Source organism: Anopheles aquasalis, chromosome 3 (assembly GCF_943734665.1).
Source record: "Anopheles aquasalis chromosome 3, idAnoAquaMG_Q_19, whole genome shotgun sequence".
NCBI classification, from domain to species: domain Eukaryota; kingdom Metazoa; phylum Arthropoda; class Insecta; order Diptera; family Culicidae; genus Anopheles; species Anopheles aquasalis.
Window position 1 is genome coordinate 16130620 of NC_064878.1, and position 14299 is coordinate 16144918.

The 14299-nt window shown below is 49.1% G+C and overlaps 3 protein-coding genes across 3 annotated transcripts; 1 reads left to right on the plus strand and 2 right to left on the minus strand.

Moving 5' to 3' along the window:
- Positions 1–206: 206 nt before the first annotated feature.
- Positions 207–4077, plus strand: LOC126577334 (pendrin-like). Its single transcript, XM_050238861.1, has 8 exons — positions 207–317; positions 1422–1920; positions 1989–2110; positions 2186–2350; positions 2420–2524; positions 2594–2735; positions 2826–3430; positions 3502–4077. Exons 2-8 carry the CDS (start codon positions 1470–1472, stop codon positions 3949–3951), a joined length of 2040 nt encoding a protein of 679 aa, XP_050094818.1. The 5' UTR covers positions 207–317; positions 1422–1469; the 3' UTR covers positions 3952–4077.
- Positions 4078–4429: 352 nt separating this feature from the next.
- Positions 4430–6435, minus strand: LOC126577335 (uncharacterized). The gene is made up of 5 exons (XM_050238862.1): positions 6274–6435; positions 5322–6212; positions 4993–5244; positions 4782–4925; positions 4430–4712 (listed from the first exon to the last, which is right to left on the minus strand). The coding sequence occupies exons 1-5, from the start codon at positions 6337–6339 to the stop codon at positions 4557–4559; spliced, it is 1509 nt and encodes a 502-aa protein (XP_050094819.1). The 5' UTR covers positions 6340–6435; the 3' UTR covers positions 4430–4556.
- A 274-nt stretch (positions 6436–6709) lies between these two features.
- On the minus strand, positions 6710–13593 carry LOC126577548 (anaphase-promoting complex subunit 1). The gene is made up of 5 exons (XM_050239237.1): positions 13417–13593; positions 12083–13332; positions 7915–12015; positions 7449–7845; positions 6710–7372 (listed from the first exon to the last, which is right to left on the minus strand). Exons 1-5 carry the CDS (start codon positions 13438–13440, stop codon positions 6818–6820), a joined length of 6327 nt encoding a protein of 2108 aa, XP_050095194.1. The 5' UTR covers positions 13441–13593; the 3' UTR covers positions 6710–6817.
- Positions 13594–14299: the final 706 nt, after the last annotated feature.

Below are 14299 nucleotides of genomic sequence, written 5' to 3' on the forward strand. Positions count from 1 at the left end.
GCCGAGCAGCGACCGCAGGCGCAGCAGCAGCAGCAGGGTTTCAATTTGCTAATAAGTCCCTGCTAATGAATAGCGCCCTTGTCGTTGAGGTATTATTTGGAGTGCGAAATTATGATATCGATCAATATTCAGGGTGTGATAAAGTCCTCGGTGAAATAGCTTACGGAAGGCAGCTGGATCACTGTACAGTTCAGTTTTAAGCGAACCGTCGATCGAGTTTAACGGATGGCAAGCGAAATGGGCACTAACTAGTGATTTCAAGTGTTTAAAGTGATTTTTGTGGTTTGCTTCGAAGAATTATTGTATTTCCCACTCTGGTATGTAAAAGGATGGTTGAATGAATTTGCTTCAATTCCACAAACCATCGTTTATAAATCTTCTTTTATTTATTTTTCATTATATAAAGTGTTCTATAGTATCGTGCGAAAAGAAGTGCTCATAATTGATAAGAGTGAAGCACGCTGTTCTATATTTTAAAATTCCGCGGAAACATAGAGTTAGCGTTTAAGTTTCTCGTGGATTCACTACAAATACGAAAGTAAAACTGCCCCAAATCTTCGAATTGTCAACAGTGTTTTTGTATCAAACTGATTCGGATCTTCAACAATTTGCCACTTCAATCGTGCATAATTGATGGATAAAATTGCCTGTGTGACTTATTAGTAGCGCAACTAGTCAATTACTAAAATCGCTATCAAAAAACATCAACGTTTCATAAATAAGCATTCACTAAAGAATGAGTCACCAGCCAATTTAAATTTACACTTCTTCACGTGACTGCAGCCTTTTTCTTATGTGAGGAACTGTAAAGTAACTTTACCTCTTTGTAGGAAAAAGCAATTGATTGTTCATTAAGCATAAAAAGCAAAAGTTCTCCTTGAATCTTAAAACTGAAACTGCGTCATTAACTGTCCTTAACGTTCTGATATTGGACAGGTCGGGTTGGTTCCAATAAAGATGTTAACACTCATATATACCGTAGACATCATTGTCGCTAAATAATTGATGAATCAACATTATACCGTAGCCACAAAGGATACGCTGCACCTTGGTAGCTGATCTCGATAGAGCCATTTTCAGTTGGGCGCGACTAGCAAGCTGACGGGATCACAACGCTGCATAGCAACCTGTGTTTGATTTATCAATACGGGCTATCTAGTGCTAAATACCTTCTTGATTACGCGTCTTTTCTGAAGTGCAAGTGATAAATGTATCAAATGGAATATTAACAACAATTTGACGAGGTCGTGTCAACACGCCGTATCTGTTGATGTCATTATTAATGTCGATGTTTTTGTACAAAATATCACTTTCATGCATTTGCTTCATTTTCGTTGCGACGATCAAGATCTCATTCCTCACATGTTACACCACAAATTCTAAAATTTAGTGATTTGGAAATAATGTTCTTTCTTGTACAGCATTGATTTAGCAAAACTCCAAACGATCAAGGTGAAGCCGATCGAACCATGAGGAGCACCAACGGGGTGAATAATCCCAGCTATGTTCGAGATCCGACCGAAGGTGCGGAGCCCAGGGCTGGGCGCCGCAGTCGTGTTAAAATCTCCCAAGTCATCGTCACTCGGCCCCATTACCAGCTGGAGGATTTAAATAGTGCATTCAACTACTTCAAACCCAAAACAAACTTCTTCCAAGAGGCACTGGAGAGCATGCGGGAAGTGGACACCAAGTCTTGCCTTTCGGGGCTTTTCCCCATTTTCAAATGGCTCCCAGAGTACTCCTTTCCAAGCGACTTCGTCGGGGATCTGATCAGTGGATTGACGGTCGGGGTCATGCACATTCCGCAAGGGATGGGCTATGCACTGCTGGCCAACATGCCCCCCATCACCGGTATCTACACGGCTTTTTTCCCAGTTTTAATTTACTTTCTATTCGGCTCCTCGCGACATAATTCGATGGGTATGTAGCATTGCGAGGGCTTGGAGGTGATGCAGTATTTGACTAGCATTATGCATACTCTCCTCCAGGCACACTGGCAGTCGTATCGATCATGACGGGAAAAGTGGTATACAATCATTCCGGCGAAGGTTCAAACTACTCCAATCTGGAAGTCGGTACAGCTTTATGTTTTCTTGTCGGTTTAATACAGGTATCTATTCTTTCTCGTGTTCCGTTTCGTGAACGAATATCAAAAGCTGCGCTATCGCTTTATCGTTCTTTTCAGCTTGTGATGTGTCTTCTTAGAATGGGTGTTGCTTCGTTTCTTTTATCGGAAGCGTTAGTATCTGGATTCACTACCGGGGCAGCGGTGTACGTATTCACCTCCCAGATGAAGGACATTCTAGGAGTTACCCTACCACCGTTAGGTAGTAGGTTTGAAATTGCCTACGTAAGTCTGTTGGGCACTACTTCTTGCGAACGAACCGTTTTAACGATTCCTTTTCTATGTTCCCCACAGACTTACTGGGAACTGGGAAAGAAGATTCCTGAAGCGAATCTAATGAACGTTGCCATTTCAGTGTGCGCTATCATTATACTTCTGATCAATAACGAAATCATTAAGGTTTGCACGAATAAGCGCGATCTGTTCCGAATGACCATCTAACATCATTGATCATGTTCATATCCTCAGCCGCGCCTTGCCAAGGTATGCATCATTCCGATACCGATTCAGCTGATCCTGGTAGTCTCCGGTACGCTGCTGTCCATCCAATTGAACCTGAAAGATAACTTTGGAATGAAGGTTGTTGGAACAATACCTCAAGGACTTCCAGGTTTGTATAGTGTCCCACGTTTCAACGAGGATACATTCATGTGGCCTCTTCAATAATAATCTCCGGCGTGCTGTGTGTACCTCCTTACAGCTCCCAAGCTGCCCAACTTTGACATCCTGCCGGAAATTCTTATGGAAAGCATCACGGTTGCCGTGGTTGGTTACACCGTATCGGTTTCTCTTGGAATCATTTTCGCCAAAAAGGAAAACTATGAAATTGGCTTCAACCAGGAGCTGCTGGCGCTCGGGGCTGGCAATTTGTTCGGATCCTTCTTCTCGTGCTATCCCTTCGCCGCTTCGCTATCCCGTGCGGCTATTCAGTATCTGGCTGGTGGTAAAACGCAAATCACCGGGCTGGTATCGTGTAGCTTGCTGGCGGTAGTGCTGCTGTATGTCGCTTCCTTCTTTCAACCCTTGCCTCGTTGCATTCTGGCCAGCATTATCGCCGTATCGGTGCAAGGTTTGCTGATGCAGGCCAAAGACTTGCCAATGTTCTGGCGTCAGGGTTTTTTCGATGGTGTCACCTGGTTGCTGACCTTCGTTTCGGTCGTGTTCATTTCGATCGATATCGGGCTGCTCGTCGGCTTTGCGCTTAGTATTTCCAGTATCTTCGTACGTGCCCTCAAACCCTACATGTGCCAGATGGGCAATGTGGCCAATTCGGATGTCTACCTGGACCTCAATCGATACCAAGGGGTAAGAATGGAAGGATTCTGCGATGTAGCCAACGTTCTCATTCTACTTTACTGTTTGTTTCACTCACTCAGCTCATGGAACATCGTGGTATCAAAATCGTACACTATGCCGGTGGTCTTCATTTCGCTTCCCGTGCCACATTCAAAAACACGGTTTGCCAGTTTCTCGGCATCAACCTGACGGAGGAGATCAAGCGGCAGAAGGATCCGGAGTTTTGTCGGCCAGACAATGCGATTCACTTTTTGATCCTTGATTTCACCGCAATGAGCTACATCGATCCGTCCGCCATTTCCACGTTCAAACAGTTCGCAAAGGAGCTCGAATCGATCGGCATACAAACTTTGCTGGCCGGCTGTTCGCCGTTGGTGTTTGAGAAAATGAAAAAGTGTGGTTTCCTCGGGGGCGAAGAACATTACGTTCGAACGTATCCGACCATACACGACGCCGTGCACTATGGCCAGAAGCAACTTCGATTGCGTGCTGCCAGTGCAACACCAACGATCCAAGAAGTGCGGTTGTAATGGAGTCTTGCCGGTGCCGCTGAACAATCTGATAACGACGGAACGAACAATATCTTGTTAATGATGGCACGATTGTTGCCAATGTTATATAATGTTTCTAAGCTCAAGAAATAAATAGTAGAAATCAAACCCTGTTCATCGGTTATTTCACTTCGAAGGGGTTTGTCTACAAAATGAAATGTTTTTTATTGTCGTCAACATTGCCTGCTCTCTTGAATAAGTCGCAAGCGATTTTTCTTCTATTCAGCTTTCTGAAAAGTTTGAAAATAGTACAATATACGTAACATGCATAAAAATCTTGAGTATAACGGTAATCTTGAGTAAAATGATCCGCAACATGATGCGACATAATATAAAATAATAAATATATAAAAATAGTAATAAAAATAATAATAGTAATAATAACAATAATTGTTAAAACATGTTTGCCTTAAGTTTATCAAGTATCTTACCTACTAAAACTTAAGAATAGCGATTGAGTTGGAAGGAAGGAGGAGAGAGGAGAAGGCCGTTACGATGGTTGTTAGACCATCTTTTTGTGTGTCTATTATTTGGTTTTGTTTTGAGCAACGCTTTATTTAACAATGAACAATTCAACGTTACTCTTACTCAGTAAGAAGTCGATCTTCTATGCAGCATGATGGCATAACGGCACGCAGTCGAGCAATGCCGTCTTCGGACACACGGTGACACGACGTAACGTCCAGTTGCTGAAGAGAAGGGAAGGCCACCGGAAGTTTCAGAAGATCGTCATCCGTTATCTAATCGTTACAAATCACAGCATTAACAAAGGGAGTTCATTGCAAAGAATAAAAATAAAACAACCATACCAAATCACAACGCAACATTGAGATGTAATGGATAGTGTTGGAGGGAAAACTAGTTAAGGCCGCACCAGTGATGTCCATGAATCCGAGCTGCAAATCCCTCAGGATCGGTAAACGGCCAGTATATTTAAGTCCCTTATCAGTGATCTGTAAAGCAGAATTACGACGATTTAGAAAAGTCCTCAACTCGACGGGCCTGTTTTGCCAAATTTACCATTAGGCAGCTCTCCATTGTCAAACACTTGAGGTGTTTGAAATTATCACAAATAAACTGGAGTACATTATCGTCTATGTCGGCTTCGATGATAACTAGATCCCAGAGATTTGGAGCAACGTTCCCGAGATGGCCATACAAAACGAATGGATCACTGAGCTTCGTGGAAACCAACCGAACACTGCCAAGCGCTGGTATCGGCTTGCATCCATGCAAAACATTATCCAACATCCATCCGTCTAATGTAAGTGTCTGAAAGAAGAAACCGGAACCGGATCATTGGTATCGCATTGCTTGTCGTTTCGTTACTACGGGATACCGCCACATACTTTGAGATTCGATAGTTGTCCCAGAGATTGCAGAGAATTTTCTTGCAGAAGATCCGTTTTGAGCGATAAATATACCAGTTCTCGACAATGCCTGGTAATGGACTCTATCACCTCCATTGAAACATTGCACCGCAAAGTTAATCGACGCAGTTTGGTGAGATTTCGGAAGAAACTGCAAATGGTCCTGACTGCTGTTCGGTCGAACATCTGTTCATCGTCACAATAAAAGTCCAGTATCTCTACCAGCGGAAAAGTTAGCTCACAAAAGCGGAGGAAAAAATCTTCGATCTTAAAAAACACTCCTACGGATGTTAGCTGCCCGCTGAAATGTTTGTACACTTCTAGCGCTTGCTGGGAATCACAGTCCATGTCTAGGCAGGCCAAGTTCGGAGCCACGGTTCGAATATCGAAACCATCGCACTGTAATCCGATCTCCGTGTCCAGCAGCAGGCTCCTTAGCTTACTTCTCACAGGAAACGGTTCCTGCGGAACGTTTCGCATTTCGAAATCGTAACATATTCTGGATTGCACGGAGAGATGCTGCAGATCGGGTAGCTCGAGCAAAATCTGTTGCAGCTGGTACAGCGTAATGAAAAAGTTCGGCCAAATCTTTAGCGTCTGGAGGGAGTTTTTGAACTTTTTTAACAGATTTAGGAAATAATTTAAACCCATCTCCTCGGTGCTGTACGCGTACTGTAAGTGCCGATAGTTTCGCGTACTCTCGAGAAACGTTTTATCGTAATCGGCTGGCTCGTGAAGGGTATAATCCACCTTTAACAGCACACGATCCATCCGACAACCGGAAAAGGCGAGCCCCGCCCATCTGCTGCAAACTAGCGATGCTTCCTTGAGGCCCAGAACATCCAATTTATCAAATATCATAACCAACAGCTGCAACAGGATAGAACAAAGTAAATGACGACGTTCTAAGAAAAGAATAAACTTCGCTTACCTCATCGGGCAGGTCCGATAGCTCAAGCTTTGGTTCCTCGCTCTCTTCGAGTGTGGGAGACTCCATGATTTTCGTAAAATGACCGAACAGAGTTTTAGAAGAGCCGTATTAACCGGAATTTTCTACACAGAGGCACTTGGAAGGTGCAATTTTGTGGCCCAATCAGAGTGATTGTTTACGTTATTTTGTTGTTGTTGTTGTTATTGCCACAAGGTGTTTTAACTATTCTGGTGAAGCCATTTTAAAAAATGTCCAAGATTTTGAAATTTGAAAATTGGCAACTGCTGCTGTGAAATGATGGAAAACTCCCGAAAAAAGACGCCTACAAAATACTCCTCCTCGTTCACCAACACAGACTTGAGGCATACGTTAAAATAACTCTTTAACAAACAAAATGTAAGATAGGCGACTCCTTAGTGAAAAGTGATATAAAAATGTATATTTTTTAACAATCGAATGCTTAATCGTATTCCAAAACGAGCTATTCCTTGAAATACCAAGTAATCGTTTCATTCATATGCCTGCTAGCTGTATCTGTATACGTTCAATCCATTTCGGGCTCGTTATCACCGTGAAGCAAGTTGGCGATGAGATCAAGCGTGCGCACATCAAGATCCGGGCGCCTCTGGCGTAGCACAAGCATTAGCTGAAGAATGCTGACCGCCGACCCGTGCAGGTCAGGGCTGCAGTGGTGCAGTAAATCGTACGGCAGATCGTACAGCACGATGAGCCGCATCAGCGTACCTAGTCGTATGTTCCGTTGTTCGATCGCAACCGGGCAGCTCGTCGATTCGCCCACTACGAGTCGGCTCAACCGATCAGCCACAGCAATGGTCGACGCATCGTCACCCAACCTCTCTCGGTAGCCGCGCATTCCCAGATAGCAGCGCATCTCGGTGGCGAACTGGGTGCACAATCGCTCGCACGAGCTCTCGATTTGGATGAGAGTCGAGGAGAGCACGTCGTTATCGAGTAGCAGGCACCGCTCCCCGGCGATCGAATCCTGTGCCGACTGGATCCGGTTGTGCTGGATGGCGGTAAACAGCCGCAACTGCCAGGCATCATCGGTCTCTACCTTTCGATCCAAGTCCAACAGGATCTGCAAACGTACCGATAGTTCGAACAGGGCGGGATTAGTATGGTATGTTCTTGAGCGACACGACCAAAAAGCTTACCTTGGTGAGGTCTAGGAAAATTGGCAGCGCATGCAGACGATCCTGCATAATGCACTCGTACACCTGCGGCAGCACCAGCACCAGAAGCAACGATTCCATACGCACACCACCGTAACCTGGACCTGCCTGTCGATCCGGTTCGTTTAGTAATTCGTTTTGCGCATTAAACTGGAGATTGCTGGGGAGATACGTTCGCAATAGGCCGCTCACTTCGGGCAGATCGTCAAATTGGTGCAGCAGCGCCGGTACCTTCTTCCACCGGCCGTGCACACAGTGATGACTGAGTAACGACGAGGACACGCGCCGGTACGCCAGATGCCGGCTGGGATCCTCATCGTAGGAAAACTGGCCAACGCGCTGCAACACCTTCACATATCCGCAGCATCGCAAAATGTCGCTGAAAGAGAAACAAGACAAAAGGTCAGTTAGGAAGAAGACGGGGGGCCTGTTGAACACTAATACTTACGCCAACAATGACCAACTGTCGGTATTGAACCGCACAGGCCAGAAAGATGGATCAACGATACACATCTCGAGCATCGTATCGAGCTCCGGCAGCATAAACGGAGCCCGGGCCCGGATCACCTCATTCGGTCGATCCTTCATCACATACTCGATCTCGCACTGGCAGACGGTCCAATCCTTCATGTTCCGCAACACCAGCAGACGGGGCTCGAGCGCCAGCACGTACAGATGGCGCAGGGCCTGCAAATGATACCGATTATCGTTGCTGTAGGTCGGCAGCTTAGGAAACAATGCAATGACCAGGGCGGCGATGGCGATCGGTGAGCGAGAGATCGAATAACGACCACCACCCAGAAACAGTAACCCCAGCGCCATATGTATCGCCATGAAAGAACCGTAAGTGACGTGCGGGCGGGCAACGCGCGATCGCAGCATACGGATAAGCCGCAGTACGCGCATTGACCCATTTCCGGCTTGCACAAGCGCCAGCGCCAACAGGGCCATCATGGTACAGTTCTCAACCGTCTGACTGCCGGCCAGATTGCCGATCGGTCTGTTCGGTCGTAACGCCAACAGGTAGCGGATCGCATCGTACACCGTGTCCGTCGCTTGCTGATCGGCCGTCCCAGCGTATCGCAACCCAATCGCGACCAAACCCGCACAGAGGCTGTTGCAGTGCGCCTGGCATACGAATTCGGCCTCGGACTGAGTAGCTGGCAGGTTCGGCCAATCACACTGTGGCACTGCCGAGTCCCAGCAGCGGTGCGGTGAGTCCCAACGAAGCGTAGGTTGCGTCTTCTGTGCCCGATAGAAACTCTTGATGCTTGCCACCGTGTCCTTTAATGTGGGGGGCATCTGTCCGTGCACCCAAGCCGTGGTCGGTTCAATCTTATCCCACAGAATGAGATGACGGGCGAGGCCACGTAACAGCAGCATATCGGGGCGCATGTGTTTCAACTGTCCCTCCTGATTGGTGGGACCGGCATGTAGCCAACCGGCAATGGTCGTGTCACCGGTGCGATGGTACATCAGTCCAAGCGCCAGGATAGCGCCCGGTGCCGTTACATCAACATTCACGGCACCGCCCTCACGGATCTGGAACGACGACAGTTTGTACTTTTCCTTCTGCGGCCCGACTGCCGGCATCCGTGTGCCACCGTTCATGTAGTTGTAAAGCATCTCCGGAATGCGGCGCTCGTCCAGCATCTTGGAGCGTGTGCCCTGACCGAGGGTAACCAAACCGAGCGCTAGACCAGCGGTCAACGCGTACGATTCACGCTCAAGGTAGTTTTCCATCTCCGGACCCGGTGGTCGGCCAATCTCCTGTAGTAACACCTCGGCCGTACGACTGTGGCACGATCCATGGTACAGCAGCCCAAGTCCCATCAACGCCGCAACCCGCACATTCTGTGCGATGTCCAGATCGACCGATGTCGGTGGCAGCAACGCCTCCAGGTGTACCGATAGCATCCGCGTGAGCGTTTCATCCATCGAGCCACGGCGGGAAGCAGAAAGGCCAATCAGCAGAGCGACACGAACAATGTCTTCACCCTGCACCATGTACTCGTAGATCGGATACAGCTCCAGTTTGTGCAGATGACCGGTGAGACCGAGCGCCAACAGAAACCCACCATGCTCGATACGCTCTTCTGCGGTTGATTTGCGGTTGGTGGCGGACAACCGGGAACTGTTGTTCATGATCCAGGCGGCCGTAATGCCCGGAGACTCCGGGCTAAGCCGCAGCCCGGACGCAACACCATTGTGGAACGTCGGCCAAAGCTCCATGTTCGTCGGGACTTCGATCTGATGAATCTCGACCGTGGCACCCCGCTCCGGATCGCGACCGGTGAGGCAGAGCTTCGGGGCAGCCAATACTTCCGCCTCCTGCGGTAGATACGTGGCGAACGTGAACATACCGCGCCCGATCGGTTGTGACATCGTGCGTAGACAGAGCGCGTACAGTCGCTTCTCCTGCTCTTCGGTAAAATCATGATCTGAGACGCTTCGTGCTTGCACGATATCGATCGTTACTTGCTGCGTGCTATCGAGGAACGCCCGGACGCAATCGATGCGTCTATCTCCTGGGAAGCGTAAAGCCAGTAGTTCCAGGTCTAGCTGCTCCATGCCATCGCATGGGCCCGAAGGTTGATGTTGCAGCTGCTGGTGCTGCTGCTGCTGCTGCTGGACTTGCTGTTGCTGTTGAGATTGTGGCAGTTGCTGTTGCTGTTGCTGCTGCTGCCGTACTATCCCTTCATCAAAAACGGACGTGTTCGTTTCCGGTTCGCACAGATCGACCACCCATTTCATGAGTTTACTATCCAGATACGTCTTATGGTCATCCGGTACACCGCGAAGACTCGCGTGGTACGTTTGTTCACTGAGATCGGGTCGTAGCAGCAGCTCCTCGTACACGTTACGTGGCAACTTGTGTCGAACGTTGCCCCGGTACGTCTCCAGACACTGCAGCACCACGAACCGGATTGCAAATGGTAGATTGTTGAGGCGTGCACGGGAATAACCACGCGCCACCAAGAAACGTACGATGATCTGTGATTGCGGTGAGGTGTCATCCCAGGTGATCTGGCCATCCAGTGCTGGTAGCTGCAGCTCCTCCAGGCACGCCTCTACCCAACCACGGAGACTATGAACACGATACAGAACCGCAAACAAGAAAACTACATCCCGGGTCAGCTCGTTCACGTGCGGCTGCACACGAAAAGGGGACAGCTCGAGGTACTTTGGATCGTTGCCCCGTAACACCAGCTGCTCGAGATACCGGTACAGATGTGGCGGATCGCCCGCAGGACTCGCGAACCCGTGGCAAAGCTGCTCGAGTAACGCCGGCTCATCGATCCGGCAACGGTTTTGCTGCTGATCGGTGGTAAACACCGGGAAATCGGTCAGATAGTGCAGCTGGAAGCGTTCGAGACCGGCATCGACCGCAAGGCAGAACAGAAACTCGCCCAGTAACCGCTGGCCTTCCAGCATACCCGCATCCAGTCGCAGGTCTTCGTACAGCAGGTGCAGGCACTGCCACAGTCGTGGCAGATGAGGGTAGAGGATGCGCTGATCGTGCTGTTCGTATGGTCGTCCTGATCCAGCATTCGGACCTGCACCCACTTCATCATTGACAGCCAAGGCGTGACACAGTAGAAACTCCCAATCGGAGCAGGTCCCCTGTGTTCGCCGTTCATCCTTTCGGCGTTTCTTCGGTTCTTCGCCCGGTGAACGGTTATTAGCGGCAGTGGCCGATGGTACCAGTGGGCGGCCGAGTGCGTTGTACAGCAGTGAACGCAGTTGCTGCCACTCCTGGTGCATGCCCATGTCTTCCTGCGAGCCCGGCACGTTCCGGATGGCGTACCAGCGGACGAGAAATTCCAGCGCTAGGCAGGCGGGCAGCGTCGTGCGGATGGCATTCAGTACGCGGCGCACCAGCGGTGACTCCGCCACGGCCGGTAACGCTAGACGAAAGTGACGATCACCGTACGCGATCGTGAAGCGATTCTCGATCGGATCGCGTAACGTCACCGTCGATTCGATGGCGTTTGGAAGGACCGAATCGATGGTGCTGCCACTGCTGAAACAGTGGCCAATACCGACGGACGGCCTTACGGGTGACAGGCCGTGTAGGTCCTCTTCGAACTTTCGATCGGCCTGGGCTGGTAGCGCGTTTGGTAGTAGGCTGCTGCGTCGCGGAAGCGACCCAAACGATGATGATGACACGCCAGTAGGCGGCGGTGCCATGAGGCCGCCGTTCATTGCCGAGCTACTACTGTTGTTGCTAGGCCGGCTAGCCGAGAGAAAGTTCGCATACAGCAGACCAGTTAGATGCACCTTGCCGATGCGGAGCGGCCCACTGTACAGCAGCAACTGACCGGTCCAGGGTGTGATTACGGCGAACACGTTAAGCCGTTCCACTTCGATCGCTGCCCAAGCGGAAATGATTCTACTCTGCTCCTGTTGGTTCTGTTTGATGCTTTTGCTGTCCGGTTCGTACGGTAGCATCGTGAGGCGTCCGATCGACGGACACAGATAGCACAGGTACTGGCAGCCGGCCAAATCCGTGTGCAAGAACCCCATCGTTGCTGGTTCCGTCTGCAGACTGACAAAAAAATAAGATAAAATATGATTAAACGCTTGAACGGTCCAACGCCAGGTCCAGGTCTTACCAAATGGGAGATCCCCTCGTTGACGGTTCCGTTTCTTCCGTCCAGATGCGCACCAACTCGTACTCCGGTAGGATTGGTTTGGCGGCGGTAACATTCCGATAGCCAAACGGTTCGTACAACGGCATGTGTGTCTCCTCACCCATGAACGAAAGTGGTGAGGTAGTACGACCATGCCCCTGCTGTCCTCCGTGTGCGGTTAAGTGTAAGGACGTGTAAGTGTCTGCTGCAGTTGTTCCCAGAGTTTCGCGCTGCTTGGATACATCTAATTCCGGCACATCGTTACCACCGAGCCGGTCCGAGATACCACCGACCTGCCTTTGCTTATTCGCTTTGTGTTTGTTGCCCAACACGAGTGTATTTCCGCGAACGCCTGCTTGGACGGCCTCGAACGGAAATTGGCGCGCCTCCTTGGCAACGCTTTCATCCACCAGCATCGCATCCGAACGCTCCGCCGGAATTGGTTGAAGACGGCAGATAAAGTGCAGCTGTTTGTGCTCATCGTACATTATGACCACGTCGAGCCGCTCACTGGAAAACACGACCCGGTACGGCTCGGTAAGAATGCCCTGGGTAAGGTAGGTTAACATCACCGGATGCATATCGTCCGTCGGAAAGGTGAGTGTGAAGAGTCGCGGCATCGGAATCGCTCGATCATGGTCATCTAGCGTTGTGGTGGAAGGTTCCTTCTCAATCAAAATGCCACACGGTACGGGCCAGATGGCGGATATTGGTCCTTCCGCCCTGGCACTATACATCTCGCCCGTGTCGCAGTACACGTTCAGGAGCTGCTGATCGATCACACAGAAGCCGGTTGGTCCGCTCTTGGCGGCATTCTCTTTCCCGGCCTGCACGGTCTGGTTGACGAGAAACTGATTCGGAGCGAAAAACGCATGCTGGATAACGGTCTCGCAGTAATGCACGACCCGTGGCAAGCTCTTGCCGCCTTTTACGGTAGTTTCTCCTTTGCCGAGTGCGCGCGTCCATATTGCCAGATTGCCGCGCACGTACAGCTCCTCCTCGGTGTGATTGTAGATCGTCTCCGATTGCATCCAACCTTCCGGGCCAACCGCATTCGACCGAGGACCGCGCAAGGAGTAGAACTCCTTCTCCTCTTCCTGCGCCTTGTCATCGGCCGAAATGCTTACGGCCTGCAGCCGCTCCGTCAGCTCGTGTTCTTCCGGCTCATGTTGAACCTTCCAGAACTGCCCGGGGTGTAGGTTCGCCGCCTGACGGCCTCGAGGAATGTATTCCTACCGGAAAGCGAGTACCGTAAGTGCTAGTTCTTGTAATTGCCTTTTTTTAATGGACGAGCCTTTCGTCCAGCGATAACCTACCAGTGGCTCCGAGGCGGTGATCATAACTTCGTTCTTGTCATCCAGATTTGCAGTATTCGTTACGCTACGAAGAGATTAGCGATTCCTTTATTGCCAAATTACCAAGCTAGGCCGATGTGTGTACTGTTTCTGTAGTTTCTCGTGGAAACTTTCCCGGTTTTTTAACACTCGATTCCGTTCAAATATTCCCGGCGTTTTTTTAACACAACAAACCGGTGACAGTTGGCATCTCGAGCCCAATAGGCAGAGCGACAATCGGAAGAGCACGCCAGGTTACTTCAGCACTCCAACGGCACAGGAATTAAAAAAGCTATCGCAACAGATTTTTTTAAATTTTAATGATATTACGGTGAGACAATAGCTATTATCGTTGGAGGCGATTAGTTTTTTTAAGCACCCCCCCCCCCCCTCTTAAAAAAACTAATACTAGGGGGTGTAGGTTTTAAATCATATTGACGCCTGTTGTTACCGCCGCAACGTGATCTAAAAAACGCCAAACAGAAGTATCCTTTCAGGACTCCTTTGTGTCCTGTTCCTATACCGGAGATTCAAGACAAGCAAAAGGAACTAAACTTAATTGCAATTGTCTCGCTGTCCAGGTCTAGTAAATGCCATAAATGCTGTGCGCAGAAACATCTGGGTCACGAGATTTTTTGAAAGTTAGCATAAGCATTCTAAACACCAAAAATTACCATAATTCAAATAATAAACTTTTTCTTTCACTTCGATAGCAACACAATGAAATAACGATAAGAATGGTTTTGAATGCGATGATTTGTTAATGATTTTTAGGAATTTACATTTTAAATGCAAAAGGACTACAAGCGCGTGTGAATTATAAGCAAAAATCGTCAATTCCAATGATGTAAAAAGGAACTGTATG

Excerpts from the sequence above, each read along its gene's own strand:
- LOC126577548 (XM_050239237.1), bottom strand. The coding sequence starts at position 13,440 with ATGATCACCGCCTCGGAGCCACTG. Across the intron at positions 13,333-13,416 it reads TCACCGCCTCGGAGCCACTG|GAATACATTCCTCGAGGCCG; the intron begins GTAGGTTATCGC and ends GCTTTCCGGTAG. Across the intron at positions 12,016-12,082 it reads ACGAGGGGATCTCCCATTTG|TCTGCAGACGGAACCAGCAA; the intron begins GTAAGACCTGGA and ends TTTTTTTGTCAG.
- LOC126577335 (XM_050238862.1), bottom strand. The coding sequence starts at position 6,339 with ATGGAGTCTCCCACACTCGAAGAGAGCGAGGAACCAAAGCTTGAGCTA. Across the intron at positions 5,245-5,321 it reads GACAACTATCGAATCTCAAA|ACACTTACATTAGACGGATG; the intron begins GTATGTGGCGGT and ends TTCTTCTTTCAG. Across the intron at positions 4,926-4,992 it reads CAATGGAGAGCTGCCTAATG|ATCACTGATAAGGGACTTAA; the intron begins GTAAATTTGGCA and ends TCTGCTTTACAG.
- LOC126577334 (XM_050238861.1), top strand. The coding sequence starts at position 1,470 with ATGAGGAGCACCAACGGGGTGAATAATCCCAGCTATGTTCGAGATCCG. Across the intron at positions 2,525-2,593 it reads TCAATAACGAAATCATTAAG|CCGCGCCTTGCCAAGGTATG; the intron begins GTTTGCACGAAT and ends TCATATCCTCAG. Across the intron at positions 3,431-3,501 it reads ACCTCAATCGATACCAAGGG|CTCATGGAACATCGTGGTAT; the intron begins GTAAGAATGGAA and ends TCACTCACTCAG.